This window comes from Poecilia latipinna, unplaced genomic scaffold (genome assembly GCF_001443285.1).
Source record: "Poecilia latipinna isolate Pla-1442-1.1 unplaced genomic scaffold, P_latipinna-1.0 Scaffold39, whole genome shotgun sequence".
Classification (NCBI taxonomy): Eukaryota; Metazoa; Chordata; class Actinopteri; order Cyprinodontiformes; family Poeciliidae; genus Poecilia; species Poecilia latipinna.
The window spans coordinates 283,217-309,807 of record NW_015112655.1 but is presented as its reverse complement, the minus strand read 5'-3'; the positions used below and the strand labels follow the sequence as shown (position 1 = coordinate 309,807).

The window sequence follows — 26,591 nt, the reverse complement described above, 5'->3', positions numbered from 1 at the left end:
TTTGATTTGAGTGGCTGAGAATCAGTGCATGTGTTTTCTCTGTGATTGCATGAGTAGATCCAGTTTTGGTTTGTGGGTTTCTCTGTGTTCCTGACTATATCCGTTACCAGTTCAGCTGACTGGGTTTTCCCTCTCGTGTTTCCTCTCTGGACCTCTTCAGTTTGGCGACTCCCAGCAGCTGCGCCTGGTCAGGATTCTGCGCAGCACCGTGATGGTGCGAGTCGGCGGCGGCTGGATGGCTCTGGATGAGTTCCTGGTCAAGAACGATCCGTGCAGAGGTGAGTTCTGTTCGAACCCGACGGGATTTCCACCATCGTGTTTCACGTTTACCTGCAAGAACCTGACTGGTTCGGGATCTTTACCAACTTCAGACTAAAAGCTGCAGGTTATTTGGGTTGCTTGATGTATTATAGTCTGGCTGAAAAGCAGCTGAACGTGTCTGATGTGCAGCAGGAAAGGAACAGAAAGTGAGTTTTTCTACTCCTGTGCTCACATTTGCTGGATTTTCTAAACATTTTTAGACTCTGTGGTTGCAGATGAAATATTCTGCAACCACAGAGTCGCAGAACTCTGAATTTAATTTGTGTTAAATTCAGATTAGTGTCGAAATGATTAATCGAATTGTGATTAATCAATGATCGAAATAATCGTCCACTAATTTAGTAATTGATAGTTAACTGGAGTTTATAGACTCAAAAAAAGCAATTGTTGAAATAACAGCACACTTAGTGCAGTAATTAAGCCAAAACTGTACAAAACTTCTTTACATTTTGCATTTAAGATTAAAAAAAACTCAAGTGACAAAGGTTCAGCTTCACTTTGTTCAAATTCTTTAATAAATAAATGTTATATCTTTTGCTATCAGTAATGAATTAGGTGCGTCTCTGTTCAGTTCACAGCTGTTGGCTTCAGGTTTTTATAGTTTATAGTTATGATCATGCTAATGTTTTTTTTTTGGACTGTGATGCCTCCAGCTGAGGATTTGAACCAGTCAGGCTCTTGGATTCATGTTCAAGTCATTAAACTGTGAAATGACTTCACGTTGTCCAGCCGTCTGCCAGCAGGTGAAGCAGTGAAGATCTGATCGTCTGTTCCGATCGGAGCCATGTCTCTTTGTTCCCATCCTCTCCATTTGAAGTTTTATTTCCATGTACTCACTCTTCCCTTCCCTCTGTCTCTCTCTCCATACTTTATGAAATTAAACGGTAGTATTGCATGATGCATGGTCCTCAGTTTTTCTTCCTCTCCTCCTTCCGTTCTCCCTCCCTTTTTTCTCTCTTTCCTCAGTGAAACATCCAGGACTTAAGATTCTCCGCTCCGATTCCAGTAGCTCCATCTCATCTCGTATAGGTTGGATTTCTCTCACATTTTCTCTCAGCTGCGTGTCTTTTTTGTTTCGTTTTTACGTGGACAGTCCCACCCAGGTGTCTTCCTTCTCTATCTCTCGTCGCATCATCTTTGCCTCTTTTCTTGTTGCTGACTGTGATCTCCAGACTAACGTAATGTCTTCCCGGTTGTACTGTTTCCCCTGCTTGGAAAAGCTTTGAAATCTTTGAATGTTGTCATTTTTGGGGGCGACAGACTGTCATCTGGAGCCTTTTGTGTATCTAAATGTTTTTTATTCAAGAAGTATCGCCTCTGCACTGCAAAAACATAAAATCTTACAGGGTGTCTTTGGTCTAGTTTCTAGTGCAAATATCTTAGGACACTTGAAATGCAACGGATCTCACTTAAAAGTAACTTTTCAGCACAATATGGGAGCTTGGCTTAAGTCAATAATTCTTTAATATTGGTGAAAAAAGTGAAATAATCTGCCAGTGGAACAAGATTTACCAAATATGTTAGCTTACACTAGCATGATGACTAACATTTACTTAATCCATTCAGTACGCCAGTAACTTTGGTGTAGAAGTCAAAATTAGCTATAAAGCTAATGCTAGCTCAATGCTATCAGCATTATGTTGCGTTAAGCTAACGTGTTATGTGACGTTAACTTGGTCTGTCCTGTAAATCAGCTGACCACTGGTGAAATAATCTGCCAGTGGAACAAGACAACGTTTGAACTCGCACCTGAAACTGGCTGCAAACAGATGCTGCAGTTATGCAACCGAACATCTTTGAAAAGACGTTACATTCCACAGGTTTTTGAAACAAAAAGAAAACTTATTGCCAGAAAATGTCTTGGTGTTTTTTTTAAAGTACTTGGGTTGTTTTTGAAGCAGGTGAAACCCAAACGGAAAAATAAAAATGTGAATTTTGGATAAGAGGTTCTCCTATATCTTTCTGAAAAATTACTTTAAACTTAGTTTTGTTCCATTTCAAGTGTGCTAAGATACTTCCATTAGAAACAAGACCAAATTTGCTTAAGATTTTGTGTTTTTGCAGTGTGTGTGTGTTTGTATTTGTGTCCAAAACTTTCTTCATCCCACCTCGAGCATGCAGTTATTTCACATTGTCTCTTGTGTCTCTCAGTGACAGTCACTCCTGGCTATTTCTGCTGCCGAGGTATCTACACTTTCCTCTCTGTCTTTCGCACCTTTTCATTGATCTTATAACTCCATCTGTCCGTCCAGCTGTCAGCCTCCATCGTTAACATCAGCTGTCTCACGTGTGTTCGTGTTAGGGGTGGGAGGCAACGGTTACCCCGCGTTACGATGAATGATAAAGCAATCATACGATAGTTTCAAGTTTCTTCATAAAATCTCCCTGCGAAAAGCAGAGAGGTACCAAAAATGTGCCTTATTGTACAGATTAAGCATCAACCTACGTCTCCAGAGTTTTGCCCCACCCCTACTCCATGTTTGTGTGTCGTTTCTAAATGTTTCAGTGCACAGATGTTGCTTTCAGTCTTGTCTCTGTGCCACATGTTTGCCTCATGCTTTCTTCACTCACAACCAAAGCAGGACCTGGCCAAGCCCTGGTCTTCTAACGCCATCTCTTAGCGATGGTCAACAACGGCTGTAAGACAGTTTAATGTGAAAACGGCTGATTTGTTTCAGCCTGAGGAGGCGTAGTGCTTTTCTGCAGGTCATTTCACAGAAACACAAACAGCTTTATAGCTATAAATTCATTAGTTATCGATGGTTAATGGGTGAACTGTCATTTAAATAGAAAGGGGCGGAGCCTTCGACCCGGGCGTGGCCAGGCTGGGTTTCTAACAGCGCTTGCTTCCAGAGCGGCTCCTTTAAATGTGATTGCTGGTTGGTGGGAGACAGAATTACAGGGTGCACCTGGCTGGCTGGCTTCATGTGGGGACATGATTGCAGGCTGCACCCGTCTGAACTGACCGGCCGGTTGCTCAGGACGACGGCCGTCCAAGCTCAATTTGTTTCCTCTCATTTAGCTTCGATCTCCCTCCTCACTGTCTCTCTGTGGCTGGCTTCTCCGGGCTTCTCTGTTGTCTGCCGGTGCTGCTGCACCACTTTCCGTCCAAGAATGCTGCCTGAGTGTTTTAAGACGAAGGGAGAAACCCTGAACACGCGTGACCAGCCTACAGCAAATATTTACGCTCACGCTGTGCAAACACAGAGGAGCTGGGAGGAACGTACCAATTAATCAGAGAGGAAGCTACGCAATGAAAGTGCTGCCATCATTCAGGGAACTTAGGATTTTCATTCATGTCAGAAAACTGGAGATGCTTTCAAGGTTTAATTAGATTCAGAGTTCACATCAACATCTGTTCAAGTGATTTATTGTTGAAGCAAAACCAAACTTTTGGGTTTTTTCAGCTGAAATGAACATTCAGGAGCTTCATCATGAGTTGGTGTTTGTTTTCTGCGTAAAAGCAGAAATAAAATAATCTAAATCTGATCTCAACTTCATCATATGTTGTTTTCCAATCCCTCCAAGAAGTTGCAACGCTATGATCAAAACTATTAATGCAACTAATTCAGTCATCCTTTGCAAATTTTAGGTGGACTTGCAAACTTTTCTGTAAATCTGTCTGAATGTTTTCTGTGTTTCCTCTTTTCTGACCAATCACTGCGACTCTGCTGTACTTTGACTTATCGATTTAGCCGTCGTCTAATTTAACTTCCTGTTGAAAGCTGAACATGAAAGATGAAAGGATGAGTGACGCTAAACAGCAACATTTTTTAAATAAACATTTTGAGATATTCTGCAGGATTTGCTCATACCGTGTAAACAGCTCACTTTAACTCTAATGACAAATATTGAATTATTATTTATATTTTCTCTTCAGGACGTTATTTTATTTGTATTAGAGGTACTTGAAAATGTTCACTCTTTAAATATTTACTATGTTAAAATCCTTTCGTTTTAGGGAAGATTATGTAGCAGTTTCAGCTTTTTTGCAGGGCTGAAATGATTAAGAGTGATTAATCAATTATTCAAGTAATTGTCAACTAATTTAGTAATCGATTAATTAACTGGAGTATACAAATTCAAAAACTGTAATTTTCTGAAAGAACAATAGTAATAATTTGAACATTTTGAATTAAAAATGAAAAAACCTTCTTTGTTCCACTCAGAACTCCTCATGTGGCATTTTTAGCTCCACCTTTTGTTACCAGTTATTAATCAGTTAATCCACAAATTAATCACCAGATCAGCTCTACTGTCAGCAGAAAGGCCTGAACTTTTCACATGTTGAGGTTGGCAGTTTTTTATTTTCTTTATTTTTTATTTTTTTGGCAGATGCATCCTTTGCTAGAAATGATCAAGCATTCACTAAAGGAATACCACAAAAGGAATGTTGTAGTTAAATGAATAAATTGCAGAATATGCCACTTTTTTTCATCTGATTAATCAATAATTATCAGAATAATCGATAGAATAATAGTTTGCTGCAGCCGTACTCTTTTTAAAACCATGTTATGGCAAAACTAAAGCTTAAAAAATTGCAACTTTGACCACAATCTTTTCAAAACGTGCTGCAAAATCAATCAGTTTATGCTGCAGCAATCACAAAAAAACATGGCAACATCCTAGAAGGACTGGGTTGTACATCTAGTTAAGACTTCTCCACAAAGGTTTAGAAGTTTGTTTCCTATAAAGCATGAAGGATGGAGGAAAAGTAGGAGGAAGTACGTGAGTCAGTGGTGAGGTGTGCAGCCTGAGAGACGGAAGGATTATGATGTTTGCAGATGACATTGTGATGTAACTGCAGAAGGGAAGGAGAAAGCGTAAGTAGGATGGAGAATAGTGTTTCTGGAGGTTTACAGATGTTCTATGATGAACAGAAGCCAGTAGGTGGCGCTGGAGAGGTTCAGGTTTTCCTTTTCAAAGCTTAAGAAGCAGCAATAATGGTGTGTCTCCATGGCTGGTTGGCTTTTGTTGCGAATATTGAATTAATTCTCCTTCCTTTGCACTTGCACAACTTCACTTTCCTCCTCACAACCTTTAATCTCATGACCTCCTGACCTTTCCACTGCTCCAAACACGCGCTCTGCTCATGCGCACTCTCAAATGAAACATGCACCGACTGTGATGTCTGCAGCCAAGGAAGCACCGACTCTCCCTCCCTCACTCTGCTCGCTGCCTCTGCTGCCCCCTGCTGGAGGAGCAAAGATGAACTAAAAACAATGGAAAAACTGACTATTTGTTTCTGCTCGCTCTGTGTTCGTCTCTGTCTGCAGCTCGAGGTCGCACCAACCTGGAGCTGAGGGAAAAGTTCATCCTTCCTGAAGGAGCGTCTCAGGGCCTGGCTGCGTTCCGCTCTCGGGGTCGACGCTCCAAACCGGGCTCACGAAACGCTTCGCCAACCCGTTCGTCGTCCTCAGCTTCCCACAGCGGCGCCTCGCTCCCGTCGGCTCCCTCCACACCTGCCACACCGACGGCTTCGGCTTCATCTAGGGTATGATTTTCTGCCTTATGACGGCTAAATCAGGTCATCCTTAAAAAGTCTTAAACTCACACATCTAAAATTAAGGCCTTTAAATTACAAAATCATTTGAAAAGGTAAGTTAGCCTCTAGTACATTAATCATAGGTCTTAAATTTTGTCTCAGCTATTTGATCTCATATTCTGTGTATCGTTTTGTCTTGCGGGACTTTTCTGACATCTTCATTGCACTCTGACTCAATACGCTAGCACACTGCTAACTTTCCCGTCCTAGCTAGCCTGCCTGTTAGCTTTTTTTGCACTATGATGGAAAGTATCACCAGTTTGTTGGACAAAGTTGCATAGATATAGGTTTGAAATTTACTTCATAATGGCCTTTAAAAGGCTTTAAAACATCTTAAGTTGGAGTTAGTGAATCGTGGAGAAACCCTGTAAATACGCCACATCGTGAGAAAGCAAGAAAAACCTTCAAAATGTGGCATGTGAAGTGTCAAACTCATAAAAGTGGTCTTGAGTATTATTTTTAAAGGTGATTTATTTCATTTGTCAGCCATTTTTTATAGTTTTGTCATCAACGACGAGGTTCTCGAGTTTTGTGCTAAAATTAATTAAAAGTTCAAGGAAAGAGTTGGAAAGTTTCTACTAATTCTGGAGTCCATCGTCTCTGACAATTTTATTTGAACTTTGAATTCGACAAAATATAAGGTCTGGGTACGATTTTGTTTTTTACGAAATAGTTAATGTTTATGAAAATAAATTCATAATATGATATAATATCATGACTAATATAACATGATATTGATATTAAATCATAATATTGTGATATTGAAGTCATAAAGTTATGACTTTATTCATGTAATATTTCGACTTTATTCTCTTATGAGTTTATTTTCATATGACTTTATTCTAGTAATTTGTTTTTATTTTTTTCCTTGGCATAGCTGTAATACTCCGTTATATTTTGCCAAGTACTTTTTAATTTCTTGACTGGCCGTTTTTTACTTGAGTGAACACACGTTGCGCTGGTTCTGTCCAGGTTTTGACTGGACTGCAGGAGGTTCTGTGTGTATTTTCTGTTTCATGTTTATCGTCATCCTCTTGTTGAAATCACCACATCCTTGACTCTGAAGTTTTATGTTTGTTCTTTGTGTTTTTTCTGTTTTTTTATATATATTTTTGCCTTCTCTCCTGTTTTCAACCCTGCTAACATCCCATCAAAAAAAAAAAAAACTTCCTGCATCGTCTGGTTCTCTGTTTGATAAAAAAAAAATTATAACCATTTCTGCTGACCTGCTCTTACACAACAACACCCTGCGCTGCCCTCCAAACCTCCTGCTCCATAACCCGCTCCCTCCTCTTCCTCCTCTCCCTCCTACGCTGCTTGGCTCTGCTCCCTCCTTTCCTTCCCTTCTTCCCTTCAGTCCTCCCTCACTCACTCGCGTGACTATGCCAAGCCCTGGCTTGCACACAGTAAAACTCCAACGCCAACCAAGTGCCACTGCTGCCCAGACCTCGGTCACAACCACAGCGCTCCTGGGCACGAGGTAACGCACTCACCTCCAACCTCCCCACTCGCCTCCCCACCCTGACCTCCGACCCCTGGCCCTTCTGACCGAGCTAATGCACTAACACTGCACCGCGTGGCAGGCTATAAAAAAAAAGGTTAAAAATAAAATCAAGCAATTATAGTTGTCTGATTTTGTTGTTTCTTGAAAGAAAATGTTATTCATTTTAGATCCAAAACTGTAAATGAATTTGCACAGAAGTTGTGTGAATTTATTCTATTACAAGAAAAACTTTTGAGTCACTTTCTTTAAAAATATTTGCTACATTCAGCCAAGTTTAATAAATTAAATACAATCTGTTTAAAAGTCAGTTTTTCAGTTAAAGCCTCTACATACATGTGGTTCAACTTATTATGAAAGCTTGGTTATAAAAAGGCAATTAAGAAAATTATGTTAATAAACATTTTTACCCTGATTAAAACTAAATAGTTTTGACAGACCAGATTTGTATCATTCTTTAACTGCAGTTGGGGGCCACACAAAATCACTCCAAGGGCCACAAATGGCCCCTGGGCCGCACTTTGGACACCCCTGTTTGTTCAAAGTCAAATTAAATCCTGACAGGATGAAACTGGCTGGGCTGCAGCATAAATAGAAAAACAGCCTTCATTGTCCTGCACAGAGGAAACTCAGGTGTATATAAAAACTATATATAAAAAAATAAGATTAACAATAATAGTAGTAATAATGGTAATAAACTGCACAAGACTGAAACGGAAAATATTGTGCAGTTATTAGAAATAGGAATATCGGACTATTTCCAATTGAGTCGGATCACTTTTCCAAAAATGTACATAAAGTGCATGAACAGTAATATTGTAGAAATAACATAAGCCACTTGTTAAGAGACTAACATAAATATTATTGTGACATCTAAAAATGTATATAAAAATTAACATTTCACCTCAATAATTACATTTAGAAATCATTTTTAATTTTGATTATTAAGTCAATATATTTGTTTTGTGATTTATTTTATTTGTTCTGTAAATACCTTTATAGCATAAATTTTCTGATTTATTTTTATGCTGCGAGTTTAACTTGAGAATGTGGAAATTGAGTAAAATTAACTTGGGCATTAAATAACCTGGAGCAGGTTAACAAATTGGTCTCATAATGTCCCTGACATGATGCAGTTTAGAAAATTTTGTTTTATAAATTTTGTTTTGTAGGCTTTTTCTAAACAAAAATTTTAACTTAAAAATAACTTGAAAGAAATCTGAATAATTAACTGTATCAGCCACTTAAATATTTAAATGTTTTCTTCATAAATATTTTTCTAGTTTTCATGTCATAAATGAATTAAACACCTTTCACTGTTCGGCTGTAGCATTGTGTTAAAGTGTAACTGTGTTTGTGTGTTTTAGATCTGTCTGTGTTTTCTGTTTTCTGCTTCTGTGTCAAACTGTTGACCCAGTTTTAAAATGGCTGCTCGGTCAGCTAACCGTGAAGTCATTCCTGTGTTGTCCGGCAGGGGGCGGCGTCTGGCTCCAAACTGAAGAGGCCGACGTTCCACTCGAGTCGAGGCTCGCTGACCGGAGAGAACGGAGGAACGCCGCACAGCAGCAAGCGCACAGGCGAGTTCACTGCAAAAACACTAAATTTCACCAAGTATTTTTATACGGTTTCCAGTGAATATTATTTTACTGGTAACATGGGGAAAATGTTGTAAGTGGAACTAATACAATTTATCAATATTAATAAATTACTGACTTAAAATAAACTCTTTGTTAATTGCAAATTAGTTCTTTCAAGTGTTCTGAAATATTGGCATAAAAATACTTGGTAGTATTTTTGCAGTGTTTATACTTGTTCTGATTCTTTGAATGGATGCACAAAATCCTGAAATATGTGCAGATACAAAAACGGAAAATCTTCTAGTGCAAATATCTTAGTACATTCAAATTAGACAGATAAATAACTTTACAGCAAGATATGGGAGCTTGTTTTAAGTCAATAATTCCTTAATATTTGTTTAAAAAAATATTATTTCACCTATAGAAGTGAAAAAGGTGTAGGGTTTTTCCTTTGCTCTGTGTAAAAATAATCTCAGTGGAACTAGTACTTTTTATAAACATTAAGGAGTTGTTGGCTCTTGTATTTTGCTGAAAAGTTAGTTTTGTCTTATTTCAAGTGTACTAAGCTATTTGCACAAGAAATAGCTGTTGACTTAAGTTGGTTGACTTACAAAAGTCAACCAACTGAAACCCAGTTGGTTGACTGGGTTTCAGTTCCGCGTCGGCTAACTGCTAACTCTCTCCATCAGATCCAAAGCGAGGGGCGGCGACGGCCAGCGGTCCGACCAGCCGCGCCGGCAGCAGAGCGGGCAGCCGGGCCAGCAGTCGCCGTGGCAGCGACGCGTCTGACGCCTCGGAGCTTCAGGACGCTCGCTCCGTCTGCTCCGACACTTCAGACACGCCAAGGCGGCCCGGCAGCGCCACCAAACCCTCCAAGATCCCAACTATATCGAAGAAGACTCCCAGCCCCAAGACGCCAGGGTCTGCGAAGAAGTAAACCAGCTGAAGAATCAGTCGGTGTTCTTGTTCTTCATCCAGACGGCTGGTGTGAAAATCCTGCACTATAAGTGATGTTTTTCCGGGGAATGAAGGAGATGGCGATCCGAGTAAATCTCCCTCTCACTCCTTCCCAAGTCTTGAAGACATGCACAAGAGGAGAAGGTCTCTGGACCAGAATCCGAGGGGTCAGCGAGAACTTTTCCCCCTTTAAAGCCCCAGTTTGCCTTCCAGTCTCCTCTTCTCAAACGTGATGCTGCCTTACTTTATGTTACACACATTGTCGTGATCAGATGTCCGGCTTTCTAACTGACAGACGCACACTCGGACCCGTAGAGCGCGGGGCGCGGTGCTGCGTGGCGCGGATCGGGGCACGCCGCCAACGCCGCAGCTACACAAACAGAAAAAGAATTGTGGGAGAATTATTTTTACTTGTGGTCCAGATGCCTCAAGGATGCGTCAACAGAGAAAATATGCAACGACTGCCATGTCTGTCGCTTGGCGAGAAAACCGTCACCTCAGCAGCGGCGGAGCTGAGGAAACGCTGTCTGACGCACACACACGCACACACACTTCCTGTGAGGATCGGTGGAGGTGGTGACTCCGCCCAACCGCTGGAACGCTCCCCTCAGCCCCAAGCGTGCATTTCAGCAAAGGGCGGTGTGGTTTCTTTTTCTCCTTTTTTACACAAAAATCACAAGCTAGCAATAGAAAGGACTATTTTTATGGTGACAACTAACAGCACATTACTGACAATATACAACATGCGTAACCTTAACATGATGTTAACAACCGTGTTTGCAAGAGTTCGACAACCAGCATGCACTAATCCTCTGCCGCTGTGTTGCCCTTAGTGACCCCGCTGCGCACACACACGTGCATCGTGTGTGTGTCTGTTACAGGAAGCAGCAGAGGTCATTGACTTGAGTCACTGTATGCAAAATTTTACTTTGCAAATGTTTTCTGATTAATTTATAAACCAGTTGGACTTTTTTGTTGTTTAGCTTGAAAGACAGATTTATTTATTTTTCAGTTTTTCGTCATATCACCGTCGGCAGAGAGTGATTTAGTATTATGGTTAAAGAAATTATGATTTTTTTGTACCGAGAAGATGCCCACTCTGCTTTTGTTTTTTTTTGTTGACATGGTTTGTGTGTAAAAGCGTGTTTCTACTCTACTATTGTGACATTACATTGCTCATTGGGGCGCCCTCTAGTGGCAGCCTTGTTGTAAAATTTTCTTTATCGCTAACTACTACATTTTCCTGACCAAAGGGGTTTGCCCTTCATGTGTAGAGATGAACCACAGATATGAATGACAATGTCTCTTCTAGGGTTTTTTCAAATGTCCTGTTGCTGACAGGGCCACGTTGTCCAAGTGTTTTCTCAAATTAAGAGATGAAGTTTATGGAAACTAATGAAATTACATCAAGAAGTCATCTTAAGGTTGATTTTTATTTATTTATTGTCTCTCTGAGGGGGAAATGATTACTCCACCTTTTTGATGCTGCAGTCCTCTCAGTGTGATGAAGTCAACATGGAGGGAGGAGGGGGTGTTACAGGGAGTCACTTGTGTAAAATTAAAACAATAAACTAAAATTATAAACTTTTTTCTGTTTTTGTATTAAAAAAGTATGCTTGCAATAAAACTGCCTCTGGTCTTGTTTTTTCTTTGATTTTACACTCATCAAACTTTTTGAGTTTAGGAAATTAAAGTCCTGAAGATAAAACTCTATGGAAGCAGTTGTGGCAACAAAATGGCTGTCAAACTCCAAGTACCAGTACAATGAACCCATTGAAATAACTAAAAAACACAAAAATACTTGAGACTTTCTTTAAAAGTGCAAATTTTAAGACTCCAAAGGCCAGAACTAGTATCTACAGTCTTCTCCGGGGGAAAAAAATGTGGAGATCCTGGATCTTTTGCTTTGCAAACACCAGCCAATAACAGGTCAATTAGCATTGTGTAAGGTATTTAATTTGTCCAAGATGGGTTTTTCTATACATTTTTTATAAAAAAAAAATTAAAAAAATCCATGAATACCGAACCACGAATAGGCAGGGGTCGACGGTAATTCTGTTAAATGCGTTGGCAACTGCCTGGTAACTACCATGCCACTTTCTGGTGCCCATTTTGAATAAGTTGCAAGTGTTTTATTAGTATTATTAAGTTGGGGACTTTTCTTTGGTGCAAAATGGGTTTTTAGATATTACAACAAAGTTATATATCTTTTGAAATTGGATTTGAAATGATAAACAGATTAACTGTGTAAAGCCAAAAACATTTTATGCTGAAAGTGCTGCCTGAAATCTTACTGGGGGAAAAGGTATCCAGTTCTGTTCTCGGTATGTAAATAAATGTGTTTACAGCCAACATTCCCTAAACAGTTAATTGTAAGCGTAATGTATAAATGTTTAGATAACATTTAACGTATTTGGGTATCTGAGACAAGTGTTTTAAAATGTCTAATCTTTGGATCGCCCCCTCCAAAATCGCATAATGGTTCATTCCACTATTTGCCCGGGAAATGTCTGAAGGGACGCTCTCTTACGTCATCATTGGCGTTGTGCAACCTGGAAAATGACGACTTTCAGGTTTGGATTTATCACTTTACTTGTTCAGAAATCATTTCATAAGCTTGTAAACATATGAGAACAATAAAAAGTGCACAAAAACAGTCTTACCAGAGAAAATAGTACGTTTCTGTTGAAAGAATGTCGAAGTTGGCAAATATTACCAGAACGCTAATATCGCACATCCGCCATCTTGTTACTTCAATTTCCAACGGCAGTAACTCAAAAAACTAAAACACAGTCTTAATTTTTTTAGTCTGCGCTGTCAAATGAGCTTTACCAAATCTTCATAAACATGTCATTGAATATGAATGTATTAAAATATTGGTTTTGGTTCTTGTTTAGTCAATAAGTCTGTCAAAGTTTTGAATTTGGGTTTAACGTTTCATTAGTGCTATGGAAGATAATGGAGATATTCATACAAGGATGAAGTTAATTTTTGATTGTAGCGGCTAATTTTGAAAAAGGCTACTATGTTATTCCACTTAATTTTTCACTACCATGAGCATTTTTAATCTGATATAATTTAAAAATTTACACCAGTCAAACCTGGACTAGAGTATTCTACACAGCAGAGTAATTCAAACTCATTTGCAAATTATGAAACTTTTATTTGACTTTTGAAAGTTAAAAGAAACAGGTTATAGAAGAGTTTTTTGCACCCTGACCATATTGGAACTGATCCAGATTAATGTAGCCCAGGTTTAAAAAGTTTAAGTATTGTAGTTTATAAACTAGAGCAGATTAAAGATAAGTTGTATTTTAAAATCCAATAATTTTTTATGTTGTTGGATTTCTGTGACTTGTTCCTAAATGTAACTGTCATTTTTTTTTTTTTTAAGGTCAGAAGCCAAATGAAAACATGCATGTTAGCAGTGCCTGCATGAGTTATGCAGATGTTTGCATCTTCTTTTTCCGAGTGCCTGGTTGGTATTCCGTCAAAGTGTAAATTTATTGAGAGAAGTGAAGCAAACTTAATTTGTTTTTCCCTCTTCCTGTGTGTGCGTGCCTCCGTTCGTGTCTGATGGCAGAGCCCAGACTCGCAGCCAGTCGCCGGACATTTCTCTGTAATTGAGGTGTTCGAAATGCAGAAGATAAAGACGTGCCCGCCTGGATCTTCACTTCTCTGCACAGAGAGGAGGTAAACACAGAGCGGAGGCAGGTGGTGCTTTGGGAGAAATAAGCTAAACTTTGTGTTTGCCTTGCCCAGACCGGGATATGTTTTTGGTTTTACTCAGGCGGTGGTGGAAGTTTTGAAACTTTGTCGTGTTTATGTGATGGTTTGAGTTGTTCCTCTGCAGCTGTGTGTACTCTCACAGACCACTCGTTTGCTGTCCACTCTCCATCCATCTTCACCCCCTCACTTTGGTGACAGTCCTTCACTTCTTCCTCCCAGAATGCCTTTTTTTATTTCTGTTGGGTTATTCTAGTTTCATAGGCAAACATTCCCTCTTTTTTTATATATATTTTCTCTTCGGTGCTTTCACCTCTCCTGATAAATCCTTCAGGATTTGGCGTGTGCACAAAGCAAAGCGGGTAGCGCATTAATTCCTGGCATTTCGGGGACTTGCTTTTGGCCTCGAGCAAAAATGACGGCGACCGCGTTGGTTTGGTCAGTGTTACTCGTTCCGCTCAAAGAGACCACAAGAACCGAGCCCGCTTTGAAGAGAAGAGTGCACAAACATGAGTGGGCACAGGGCTGAACCTCTCTACTCTATTTTAATCATTTCTTCCCTCAGAGTCCTTCTGGTTTGGACCCGAGCGCGGATGTTTGCTCTAGACCTGCTGCAGGAAAACTCCACCGAACCGATAAATAGAGGATTTATCAGCTCAGAGTTAAAAAGTGCATTTAATTTTCTGTTGTAAACATAAAAATAATTTACGACTAAGTGAAGGAAAGGAAGCTGATGAAGAGGTAGAAGTGTGGCGGTGAGATGAGGTCTCCTGAGGAGACCTCTGGGAGGGGTGGCGATGAAGAGAGGAGGAGGAGGAGGAGGGAAACTCCCTCCTGCTTGTGAACAGCTGCTCAGGATTCACTCGGCAGAGCGTCCACAGAGCGCAGAGTCGTCTCACCTCTGCTGGGAAATGAGAATCGAACCGGGACCGGACCGTTCCTGAGCCGACCAGCAGGTCAAAGTTCTCCTGGGGAATCCCTGCCGGTTCCAACTCCTTCCTCTCATCCTGGATCCAGAGGAGAATTACTCTAAACCTAATGACAACGCTCCCAAATTCCTCTCCAGCACCCACTCATCACTAAAATTGCTCCACATCTTTCACGTTTACAGCTTCAAAGCTTCTCTTTTTTTTGTCTATATTCACAGCAGCTCGAATAGCTTGTAATTATGCCGACTCTCATCATGCGCGCCTCTGCTGCTGCTGCGTGACTGAGCGCTGAGGGGAGAGGTGGATTTTCCTTCTGATTTGAGATTAGAGGTAAACAGAGCCGGCGCTCGTCTAAACACCTCAGGCATAAATCTCGGCTGTTTTTGTCTGCGGTGACTGAGCTGCAGCAGTTGGAGGAGAGCGGCGCTCCAGAAGGATGAACCTGCACCAGATCCTGCGGGGCAGACCTGGAACCAGACCCGACCCTGGAACCAGCTCCACCCTGCTGTTGCCGCTCCTGCTGCTGTCCGTCCTGCTGTGGACCCAGCAGGCCGAGGCCGTGGTCCACTCCAGCTTCCGCCGGCTCAGTGGCCGCGAGAAGAAGGAGATGCAGAAGGAGATCCTGAACATCCTGGGCCTGCCGGGCCGACCCAGACCGCACCCGCCCCTCAGGCCGCCCTCGTCGGCGCCGCTCTTCATGCTGGACTTGTACCACGCCATGTCAGCCGACGACGAGGACGAGATGGCGCTGAACGGGCCGGGCCTGGGGAGGTACGGGGCGGCCGTGCAGGTCAACTACGCCGCGCTGCCAACACTCAGCACGCACACGCCGCCGCTGGGGAGCGTGGTGAGCGAGGCCGACACGGTGATGAGCTTCGTCAACCTGGGTGAGTGGCTAGAGGCAGTTCTGAGGAGAGGTCCGATTTTGGACAAAACACATTTTTTATTTTGTCTGAAATGTCTTAAGTACAGCAAGAAAGTTGCTGAGTTGGCAACAGTGGGTTGTTAACTCCTGTTAACTGTAAACGTGCCGCCGTGACCTGGTGGGCCGGACTGTCAGTCAAACAGGTAAAAGCAGAGCAGAAGAGGACAGAGCTGGTTTTATACCTTTACTGAGGAAGATAAGAGTTTTGGAAAAGAAATTTAGGAAATTGGTGCAGATAAATGTTTCAGTTAAACCCCTAGTTCTGAGAGTGGAGATAACCGACCTTTTAACATTTTGATGGGAAATTAGAATTGAATGCAACTATAATTAGTCAATAGGTCAATAAATCTAATGATAAATTAAGACAAACTATTGTTTTTCTCTTTTCTCTCCCTCGATGACAAAAGTCTTCAGTTTGGTTCTTTGTTCTCTACTTCCCCTTTTTTAAGGAATAATTTTGTTTATTAATTTTGTTTGTTTTGTTTTGCATATTTAAAGTGTTTTCATGTTCCAGTTTTAAATGTTCGTTAGAGTTTAAAGCTTATTGATCGTTGAGTAGAATAGAATTAAATATACTTCCTAAGGAGAAATGACTGATTTGCTTGAATAGTTTATTCAATTCTGTTCAAAAATCAATAAACTTTAAATCCTAATGAACATTTAAACAGGAAGACATTTTGAATATCAAAATAAACAGAAAAACCAATAAAATGAACGTCAGAATGCGTTGTATGCCATTACCGTTATATTCCTTGAAAATGTTTTCAAAACAACATTATCGTTTATCGCAATAACTTGAGGTACAATTTATCGTCCTGCAAAATTACTTATGATGACAATCTTACACAAACCTGTTTGCTTAAAGCTGCAGGAACTTTTTTAGAGTTCCTCTTTGATACCGCTACAGCTTTTCCCCGTCGACAGATCCTGTTGGGAATGCTAAAGCTAATTAGCATAATCACAGCTGATAAACGATTTTCCTGTAACGGTAAGCTGTTTCTCCAGCATTAGCGTATTTAGCAGTACAATCATGGGGTTGATTTACAGCGCTAAGACCCTCCTCCTGGCTCAGATTGGTTGTTTTTGCAGGAAGGACGTTGATCTTTTCACAGATTTATCTCATAACAAACTGTTACCACATGGTGGCAGTTTTAACATACATTTTAATAAAAGTTACATTCTGCAGCTTTAAATGTTAACTGATGGTATTTGACACAGTATGGAACCTAAAAAAATTGTTTTAAATGTTTTATTTACTGTCTTTTCTGTTTCAGTCATATAATTTAAACAGAATCTCTAAACTGAATAAAAAAATTGTTTCTGAATTAAATGACACTGAAAGATGACAAAAAATGTTTCATATTTTAAAACAAACTTCTTGTTAAGCCTGTCGCAATAAGCAATTAACTGCATGATAAATTAAAATTGGCTCAAAAATTAAATTCTGATGAGTAATATATTTTAAGAGAGATTTTGCTTGGCGGTGTCAGAATCCATCTTATTGACTGTTTCAGTCATATGCTTTTTTATTACTGCTAATTATGTTTTTATTTTAGATATTTAGAATATGTTTCAGTTTAACATTTATTAATATATTACTTGTAAATGGTTTCAAAACAATATCATTGCTTATCGCAACAATTTATCGTCCAGAAAAATGTATTATTGTGGCAGACCAACTTTTGTTGCCTTTTTATTTTGTTTTCTCAATGATAAGCTGAACAATTATCAGTGGATCTGATAATCCACTGATAGTGGATCTGTTATTCATTGTAGATAGAAAACATAAAAAACACAGTGTCAAATTTGCTCCATTCTAGAATTGAGCTCTGGATGGGCCGCCCATAATCTTCCAAAGGCACAAAAATGGGCCCTGCGCCACACATTGGACACCCTGGATTAGTTTGAACCTCAGAGTTTGATCCCCTTTGAATCTTTTGAACGTAAATTTTTTCAAGACGTCTCTAGGAATCGTTCTTAAAGAAAAAGTCTTTTTTTTTACCATAAAAGTTTATTTAGAAGCTGCTCTTTAAATTGTTTTAGCTCAATCAGGTCTTTTATGCTTCATAAAGACGTTACCATCATAATAATAAAAATGGATTTTAATTGTAAAGTGTTTTTCTCTAATCTCATACTTTTCATCAATCAAGTAAAATTGCAAACAGAAAACTTAAAGGAAAAAAACATCACTGGATTAAAAAACATTTGAGCATAAAACTAAATTTTCAGCACATAATGCTAATGCTAGTTAGCATGATTGAGGTTAAACGGTTTTCCTGTAACTGCAAGTTGTTTCTCTGCCATTAGCACCTTTAGCAGCATGTTCACAGGGTTGATTGACAGCGCTAAGACCCGCCTCCTGGCTCTGATTGGTTTTCTTCAAACAGCAATAGCAGCACATATTATCTCTCATGTTCCACTGTCGAAACTTGGCGAGACTTAGCAAATATGTAAAAAAAAACTAACTTTTTTATAAATGTGACATTCTGCAGCTTTAAGCGATTTAATTAAACATCAGTTTGGTTTTATTTGTGGCCCTTAAAAAGAGTTGAAACGCTTAAAACAAAAGCGTTGAGCTAACATTTGTCGTAGAAATGAGCGCGATGCGAACCTGTTTTCAGATTTACGTTAAACTCAGCTTGTTGCATCACTCTGGTTCTGGTGCGTCTGCCGCCCAGAACCTGTTTGGACCTCAGGGAGTCCGTCAGAACCGCTCAGCAGTCTGGTCGATGCCTATCTGTGTTGGCCTGAAAGCTAAACATCCTCTTCCCGACGGCTTCCTTCCTCCGGCTCCTCTGGGATTCAGACGCAGACTTTATCGTGGGAATAATTTGTCTCCTCTCCAGGCTTTTAATGAACTCTCATCATTTAGCAAAAAGGAAATTCATCAGTCGACTCTAAAAAAATCTCATCCATTTGCAAATGATTGTTTCCCTGCAGAAAACGTTTTGTAAGGCTGAAAGCGGCTGAACGGAGCCGGCGGTGGAGGTGGGGTGTGGGTTTCTGTATATGTCATGGGAAGAAACAGCTGGTGGGAATTAAAGGCCCCACTGACACACAACGGCCCGGATCGAGATGAAAATGCTTCTGTGGAGGAGCGTCTCTAAAAATACCGGGCAGGCCTGTAATTAGTGGTGTGTGTGCAGAGCAGCTGCTGCGGTCCACAGCAAAGTGTCTCTAATTACCAGGCAGAGCTGCTGCTGCAGCCGACCAATCAGGGGGCTCCTCCTGATTATCCTCGTTTATCTGCGCTTTAATTTATGATTCTGCTTCTGTTTAATGTTTGGATCCCAGGCAGAAGATCTGAAACCTGCTTGTGGGTTTATATTCCTCTGCTGGTTGCTGAAGCAACGTTCTGTTATCAAAGAAGCTTTATTTTAGTTTTGACTCACATTAAACCATAAAAAGTCCAGTTTTAGTTCAGGACGAGTGCTTCATATTTACGAGGTTCATAAAGAGACGGGGGGGAAAAAATGCCTGAAATTGGATATTTTCCAGGTCAAATGTGTAAAAATATTTCTGTCCATCTGTCTTCATCCACCGACCGTCTATCAGTTTGTCCCTCTTTGTTCTCAGCCTGCAGGTTTTAGTTTTTATGAGTCATTTTTATTTCATTTGAATATTTCTCATCTCTTCTAAAACAGAAAGTTTGGCAGCAGAAGTACATGAATGTGGTGATTCCTAGTCCATCTTTAAAGTCTTTTACCTGCAAACTCTGACAGTTCCAGTGTTTGTTTGTCTTAAACCCAGAGACCTTTGACCCTTTGCTCTCTCTTTGCAGTGGAGCAGGAGCGCAACCTGCTGCAGACGCGTCCGTACTGGAAGGAGTTTCGCTTCGACCTGACGCCGTTGCCGCAGGGTGAGACGGTGACGGCGGCAGAGTTTCGGATCTACAAGACGCTGACGGTCGGCCAGAGGGCGAACCGGACGCTGCACATCTCCGTTTACGAGATCAAACGAGAAAACAGGAACAGGTAGATCCTCCAGCGTTACTGGATTCTTTGTTTTTATTGAACTTTAAGGCTTTATAAAGCTGAATAAATCATCTCATCTCTGAATGGTTTAATTGTGTGAATAAAAGAATCAGAATACAGGCTATAAATGTATTGCCAATGGCGCCATCATCTGGTGTTAGTGAAAATATGTATTTGTTAGCAGCTCATTATTTCTCTGAATAATCTCATTATTGTTTGCAGTGTTTACACTGTTGTAAGTAGATGCATAATATCCTGAAACATGCAGATTCACTGAAGAAACAGGAAATCTTACCAAGTATTTTTTCTCTTTTCCAGTACAAACATCTTAGTACAGCTGAAATAAGATAAAAATAAGTTTTCTGCAGAATCTAGGAGCTTGTTTCAAGTCAATAATTCCTTAATATTTATTTTTTTAAAAGTAATAGTTCCACTGGCAGATTATTTCACTTCTAATATGGAAAACGTATGTTTTTCCCATATTATTAGTACTTTTATCAGTTTTAAGGAATCATGAACTTAAAACAATCTTCTGTATCTTGCAGGGAAAAAAAAACTTAGTTTGGTCTTATTTCAAGCACAGTAACATGTTTGCACTAGAAACTAAATATTAAGATTTGTGTTTTTGCAGTGAACTGTGGAACAAACAGTGGATAAAATAGTAAAAACATTTTAAACGTCAGTTTAGTTTTTAAATTGAAATTCATATCATGATGAGAAATGTTCAGAATAAAGATAAACGTCCACATTAAAGGCCTCAGTGGGCCGTGTTCGGCCCCCGGGCCTCGGGTTTGTTTCTCTGATGGCGTTTTGTGGTTCTGCTCCTGCAGGGAGTCGGAGCTGGTTCTGCTGGACATGCAGTCGGTTCCTGCAGGCCAGGAGGGCTGGCTGGCCTTCGACGTCACCTCTGCCTCCAACCACTGGCTGCTCCACCCGCGCAGCAACCTGGGCCTCCGCCTCTACGTGGAAACGGAGGACGGTGAGGCCATCGACCAATCGCACCGCAAATTAAAACGAGTTCTGTGATTTCCACTTGCCTAATGTTTTTTTTTCTCTTTCTGGATGATGAAAGTCTTCAGCCTGGTGATTTTGGGTGCAGAAATGTTGGCTTTTCAGAAAAAATATCTGGACAGACGAGGTTCTAATTATTATAAAAACTTGGTTATAAAATGATAAAAAATAAAGATTTTCCATTGAAACAAATTTTTATCATTCTTTAACTGCAGCTGGGGACCACAAAAAATCAGTCCAAGGGCCACAAATGGCCCCTGCGCCACAGTTTGGACTCCCCTGGTTTCCACTATCATTTTTTTCTTATGAAGTTCAGATTTCAGTCTCGACATGAATGTTAACTTTTCCATTTTGTGGGTTTCCTCCATCAGATCCAACCAGTTCTTTAGCCCCAGGTTGAAGACGATTTTTTGGCTGTGAAGATTCTTAATACGTATCCTGACCGGGTTCTAGCAGAAGTTCTGGGTGTTTCTCCTTCCAGATCGCACGCTGTCGGCCAGCTGGATCGGCCTGGTGGGCCGCAGAGGCCCGCGCTCCAAGCAGCCCTTCATGGTGACCTTCTTCAGGGAGAGCCAGATCCCGTGTCGGCCGACTCGCGCCGTCCGGCCCAATCCCCGGAGGAAGAAACCCAAATACGACCTGCCCATCCCCACCATCCACGGTACAAGCCTCTCCGTCAGGAGAACCCTTTAACTCGGTTCTGTTCGGTTTAAAACTGGGCCGTTTGCTTCTCTTCAAGGTCGCGGTTCTGTGAGTAAAGGTCAACCCTGCAAGAAACACGAGCTGTACGTCAGCTTCAGTGACCTGGGCTGGAAGGTGAGTCGGACCACAGAAACATCAGAACATTTGGTTCTTCTGTTGGTCCAGAACTTCTGTACTGCAAACTTAGAGTAACTAAACCCCAAATTAACTTCATTTGTTCAGATAAACTTTCTAAATTGGTCTTTAAGGCTTCTATCTTTGTTTCTCCACATTTTTTTTAAAATATTTTACGTGTAAATGTGTTTAATTTTACATTTGATTAAAACCGACTCAGTGCTGCCCTCTGTAGGTCAAACTGTGGCTACTGCAGTTAAAGTTTCCTATTGATTATAATGTCACTCAGACACGCCCCCTGGTGGGGGTTAGGGTTAGGGTTAACCCTAACCCTAACAGGAGTTATTGTATTATATACATTGTATACAGATTAAAAAAAGGTAATTTGCTGGAAAAAAAAAACCAAAAAACCATTCAGATCAATAATTAAAGCAAAAATGTCCAGAAGTACCTGATCACATCAACCCAGAGTATTATCCCTCATTCTGCCCTATCAGGGCAGAATGAGGGATTGGGATTAATGGTGTTTTTGATTTTGAATTTTCTGTATTTATTGTTTCTCTGAAATCATGCTGAACTGGTGTTTGGTTCTGTTCAGGACTGGGTTCTGGCTCCGGCCGGTTACTCTGCCTACTACTGCGACGGTGAATGCATCCACCCAATGGGCGCCTGCATGAACGCCACGAACCACGCCATCATCCAGCAAGTGGTCGGTACCCAGAACCGAAACATTTCTACAGATTAGCTCAGATTTCGATCAATTTTCATGTTTAAATATTTCAGAATAACTTTAATACATCTGAATAAAAAGAAAAAGCAGCTTTTCAGATTCGCAATGGCTACACAGAGCTCCTATCAGAGTAAACTTCACATCATTTTTTATGTTTTTGTGTTAAAAGATGTTAAGTAGACAGGAAATATAAAAGTATTTCTGGGTAATTATATGTTACTGGAAAACATTGCCAGTGAAATGCTATTAAACCCACAATTGAAAAGGGAAAAAAAACTGCTATAAAAACATCCACTTTTTTTGAAACATCATTTTTCTATTTATAAAAACACAACTATATTTTTATAATTTGATTTTTTGTTTTGGAAAAATATTATGTCATTTTTTCACCACCATATGCCAATATCCAAACATTTATTTAAAACGATTCTTTTCCACCCAAACACAAAAAAAACCCTGTAATGGAGTCGACAGTAAAAATCATCTGATCATTAATCAATATCGTAACGTTCTGCAGGTCCACCTGATGAAACCGGACGAGGTTCCGTCGGCCTGCTGCGCCCCCACCAAACTCAGCTCCATCTCGGTGCTTTTCTACGACGACAACAACAACGTGATCCTGAAGAAGCATCGCAACATGGTGGTGAAGACCTGCGGCTGTCTATGAGAGGAAGAGGAGGCCGCCCTTCCTCCCTCTGCCCCGACATGAACTCTGACACGGCAGGTCGGTTCGCGCTTTAACTGCTGCTTTAGGATCCAGTTTGTTGCTTTCACATAGATTTATCGCAGGCATTCAGACTTTTATCTATTTAAAAACAGATTTAGTTTTCTACAGAAGACGTTATTTTACTGTAAAAAGAATAAAAACATTAGATTTGATGATTACAGTACTGTTCCAGTTGCTGCTGAAGGTCAACAGGCAAATGATGCTTTCTACAGTTTGATGCCTCGTTTCTTTTAACATGTTTTTGTATGTGAAGAATCTATTAAACTGTAATAGAAAATGTAGTTAATGGTGATGCTTTATGTATAAAAGATCTTAAAAGTTAAATATATTGATTGCTTTATTGAAAATGTAAAAAAAAAAAAGTACAGTGAAAACATTAATTCAGTCTTTTGGGGGCAAATTTTTAACATGAAATCTGCTTTTTGTTGCAGTGGAAGAATATTATAATGGTGGAAAAACTGAATCTGTTACACTAAAAGTTAGTTACATGTAATAAATATATATTTTTAAACATGGAGGGGGGGGGGCTGCTGGTGTTTGTCTGCCCAGGTTTCTGTTGTGCGTCTCCCCCGTTGTCCACTGAATACTGACAGGTCCCGAGTTCAACATCGCCCAGGCAACGCAGCCGAGTCATCTGTGGTCATCGTGGTTCTGCAGATAACAGGAATGATTCAGAAAAAAACATCCAAGATATAAACACTGGATGATTACAAAGTTTGTCTTTCTCGTTTTCTTAGAAGTACAAAGAAAACATTGGCACATCATCACCTTCCTACTATGACCCAACTCGCATCTCTTTCTAAAAGTATAAGGCCATTGTTTTAGGAAGGTGACCATATGTGACATTTGACTCAAATTTACTGAAACCACTGGCAGGTTTTACAGTTTTTATAGCCATTTCCATTTACATGCAATTTGACAATGAAAAACCAATGCAAACATGCCAATTCCAATAAATCTGTTCAATTAACAAAGCTGCAAAGGAAACACGTTTTGATCATGAGTCACATCAACAACCAGCTGTTTCTACTGGCCAAACGACAACAGGAAGTGGTTGGAGGATCAACTGAACGGTTTTTAATCACTTTTTGCATCAACAAACTTATTCATGTGTGAAATTATGTTTTATCAACAGTAGCAGAACATAGTCAAAGTTTTTCAGACATTTGTGATGGAAATGCAGCAACTGTCTGTAAAAGTAATAATTTGAATTGTTTTTTTTTTTCCTTAAATTAATATCAGTTATTTAAACCTGTGTTGTCCAAATGAATTCCCCTCAGGACCAAGTGCAGTTTGGTGAAATAAACGAAAAACCTCATTGTACCGTCTAAACTTTTTATTTAAAAAAAAATAATATTTTCAAAATGTCACATTTTGCAGCTACATGGTCAATGGAAACACAGCTACAGTTTCTTAATTTGTTTTCCTACTGAAGAAAAGGAGCTCAATGTTTGTTCTAGTCTCATTTCAAAACTAAAAAATAAACATCCTATTTATTAAAGATGCTTTTGATTTATAAAAAATGTTGCCCTAAGAAATGAAAAACTGTCCATCTTCATCAACTAAAGGAGCTTGTGGGCCAAATTTGCCCTAAAACTTGGCCACCAAAAATCTTTCTGAGGGCCATAAATGGCCCCCAAGCCGCACTTTGACCACCCCTGATTTAGACCCTTCTTATAAAATGAGTTTTATAATTCCAGCTATGAAAAGTCCTTACCTTCACCCATCTTCATCGTCTCAGCGGTCCGTTACGCCTGAACGTCGGCCAGCTCCGGAGGCATCGGAGACTTTGGGTGTTTGCTCTCAAAGTGCTGCTTGAAGGTTTTCGGGTCGGGCATCTGGGTCTGAAAGAACCAGAACAAACAGAAGAACTTCAGATGTGAAGAAATGGTTCGCCAGTTGTTAAAACAGAAAGAGCAATAATCTGTCCGGACGTTAAACATCTCGTGGCTCATTCTGTCTAAACAGTTTCTGTAATCAGGTCTGGGTTTTGAAGAACTTGTTGGTACCGACCCGACAGACCGGGCAGGTGTGGACCAGCGCGGCCTTGGCGGCGGTTTTCTGGTCGGCACCATGAGATTTCTTCTTCTCTGCTGCTTTCTTTGCGTTCTTTTGCTGGGACTGAATCTTCTGCTGCCCACGAGCCATGGCTCTGCGCCTGAGGAGGAAGAAGAGGAAGAGGAGCAGCGACGTTAAAGGAACTTCATCACCAAACATAGAGACATTAAACCTCTGGAAATGTTATGTTTGAACTGCAGTTTGGTAATAAAGTTCAAAATAACTTAATTAAAAGACCTTTTGTTCCTCACTTCCTAAAGTTAAATCAAAATAACTTTTCTTGTTTTAGGTCACCAAAATTTTTTATATTTACTAAAATGTCAGAAAACTTAGTGGGAACATTTTTTAAGAGATTTGAAACTAAATTTTCTTAGTATATTTTGTTCAAGCATTTAATTTCAGGGGGAATGTAATTTACTTTTATTACCATGATTTGTTTGGATGATGAATATTTATCATTCCTAATCACTCAGTATTTTATTGATCCATGTAGCTGTTGTCTTATATTTTATAATTGCCAGAGTTATTTAAATTGGGCAATTTTTCAATAGCAGTAATAAATGACTTGTATCTCCAAACTGTTGGGGGGGAAAAAGTTTAAGTCACTTAAAAATGTTTGGAAAGTGTTTGAATATTACTGTGGGGAAACGAGTACGAACCCTGAGAAGATAATTTACTGGATTTTCACCAAAAGGTTAAAGGTAAGTCTGAAGTTTACAACACCAAAACAAACCTTCAGCAGTAAAGATACTTAAAATTAATATTTCACATATTTTTGTCAACTCTTCAAATCTGAATTTGCAGTTCATTTCTGGAGATTTTGATGTCTAACAAATTACAAATCCAAAAACATAGAACGTAAAAAAGACCAAATAAGCAAAATACAGAGCTGTTATCCTGCTGATGATCATTTAAAGTAAAACTTTGTTTATAAAGCACTTTTTACGATAAATATAGAAAGTGCTTCAAATAAACATAGAAAACAAATTTAAGCAGATTTGAAAATACCTCAGCTTACCCAGACATTTTTTACGTCTTACCATCAAATATTTCGTGTTGGACACAATGTCGTAACATCTATATCAGAATTTATTGTTCTTATGTAATATTTACGTTATCAGAGAAGCTTAATTTTGGGGCTTTAACGAGCTGTTAATCTACAATAATACAAAAAATAGACTCAAATAGAACTCTGCATGTTAAAAATGTACTTTTTTTGGTTTTCCGAATTATTCTATGTAATAATTTCAAGAAATACAGCTTGAAATAAACATCGAAAACAGTCCTTAAGCTACTATTCAGACGCCAACTTCAGGGAGCTAAGTTAGCACCGAGAGAGAAATGGAAACCCGGCTACCCGTTTAACTACTTTTATCCGTTTTGAGTCATTCAAGCCCAGACGCCTGATGCTGTTTTAACATATAAAATGTATTAAAATGTCTAGTTTGATAAAAAAAAACTACCGTGGCTCAAAGCAGGTTTTTTTTTTTTTTCAACCGGCGCCGCCTTGAAGCTAACGCTCCTAGCTTAGCAGCGCTAAAGTTTCATACAGCTCAAAGTTAGTTTATAGCTCAATATCCTTACGTTTAAATGATAACAGTGGATGTGCATGTTAATTTCAAACCGGAATAAAGTTTAACCGGAGCTATTAAGAAAGTAAGAAGCTCACAAACTCGGTGAGGTTTACCTTCGAGAGTCGACTCTCTTCTCTCCTTTCGTTGCTTTCCTTCTTTGAGAACGAGTAGTTCTCACCGCACCCAGAATCTACGAGCAGAGCCCTCTAGCGGACGGAGG

General features: G+C 39.8%; 3 protein-coding genes across 28 annotated transcripts in view; 2 read left to right on the top strand and 1 right to left on the bottom strand.

The window, feature by feature from the left end:
• macf1a (microtubule actin crosslinking factor 1a) overlaps positions 1–10,565 on the top strand; it is a 222,836-nt gene extending 212,271 nt beyond the window's left edge. For 10 of the 21 annotated variants that reach the window (XM_015046202.1, XM_015046193.1, XM_015046209.1 and 7 more), the window contains 7 exons: positions 161–278; positions 1,288–1,350; positions 2,473–2,505; positions 5,598–5,815; positions 7,224–7,346; positions 8,842–8,944; positions 9,634–10,565. In XM_015046202.1, the coding sequence (XP_014901688.1) occupies positions 161–278; positions 1,288–1,350; positions 2,473–2,505; positions 5,598–5,815; positions 7,224–7,346; positions 8,842–8,944; positions 9,634–9,881 (906 nt within the window). In that variant the 3' untranslated portion in view covers positions 9,882–10,565. Of the gene's footprint in view, positions 1–160; positions 279–1,287; positions 1,351–2,472; positions 2,506–5,597; positions 5,816–7,223; positions 7,347–8,839; positions 8,945–9,633 lie in introns of all 21 variants that reach the window. The other 11 variants (XM_015046246.1, XM_015046236.1, XM_015046171.1 and 8 more) reach the window with 6 other exon arrangements.
• A 1,888-nt stretch (positions 10,566–12,453) lies between these two features.
• bmp8a (bone morphogenetic protein 8a) lies at positions 12,454–23,086 on the top strand. Of its 5 annotated transcripts, XM_015046023.1 has the most exons (9): positions 12,454–12,474; positions 13,296–13,379; positions 13,485–15,443; positions 19,263–19,455; positions 20,286–20,434; positions 20,948–21,127; positions 21,206–21,282; positions 21,881–21,991; positions 22,530–23,086. In XM_015046023.1, exons 3-9 carry the CDS (start codon positions 14,993–14,995, stop codon positions 22,677–22,679), a joined length of 1,311 nt encoding a protein of 436 aa, XP_014901509.1. In that variant the 5' UTR covers positions 12,454–12,474; positions 13,296–13,379; positions 13,485–14,992; the 3' UTR covers positions 22,680–23,086. The 5 variants fall into 5 exon arrangements, with proteins under 5 accessions (XP_014901509.1, XP_014901534.1, XP_014901517.1 ...); XM_015046048.1 differs by lacking the exons at positions 12,454–12,474; positions 13,296–13,379 and having other exon boundaries at positions 13,471–13,594; positions 14,775–15,443; XM_015046031.1 differs by lacking the exons at positions 12,454–12,474; positions 13,296–13,379 and having other exon boundaries at positions 13,471–13,594; positions 14,193–15,443.
• On the bottom strand, positions 23,064–26,591 carry LOC106955726 (zinc finger protein 706). 2 transcript variants are annotated; one of them, XM_015046082.1, is made up of 4 exons: positions 26,485–26,591; positions 24,753–24,897; positions 24,457–24,583; positions 23,064–23,390 (listed from the first exon to the last, which is right to left on the bottom strand). In XM_015046082.1, the coding sequence occupies exons 2-3, from the start codon at positions 24,885–24,887 to the stop codon at positions 24,488–24,490; spliced, it is 231 nt and encodes a 76-aa protein (XP_014901568.1). In that variant the 5' UTR covers positions 24,888–24,897; positions 26,485–26,591; the 3' UTR covers positions 23,064–23,390; positions 24,457–24,487. The 2 variants fall into 2 exon arrangements, with proteins under 2 accessions (XP_014901568.1, XP_014901558.1); XM_015046072.1 differs by having other exon boundaries at positions 24,753–24,901; positions 26,483–26,584.

Coding starts and splice junctions, on each gene's coding strand:
- bmp8a (XM_015046023.1), top strand. CDS start 14,993: ATGAACCTGCACCAGATCCTGCGGGGCAGACCTGGAACCAGACCCGAC. Junction 19,456..20,285: donor AAACGAGAAAACAGGAACAG/GTAGATCCTCCA, acceptor CTGCTCCTGCAG/GGAGTCGGAGCTGGTTCTGC. Junction 20,435..20,947: donor CTACGTGGAAACGGAGGACG/GTGAGGCCATCG, acceptor TTCTCCTTCCAG/ATCGCACGCTGTCGGCCAGC.
- LOC106955726 (XM_015046082.1), bottom strand. CDS start 24,887: ATGGCTCGTGGGCAGCAGAAGATTCAGTCCCAGCAAAAGAACGCAAAG. Junction 24,584..24,752: donor ACACCTGCCCGGTCTGTCGG/GTCGGTACCAAC, acceptor TGGTTCTTTCAG/ACCCAGATGCCCGACCCGAA.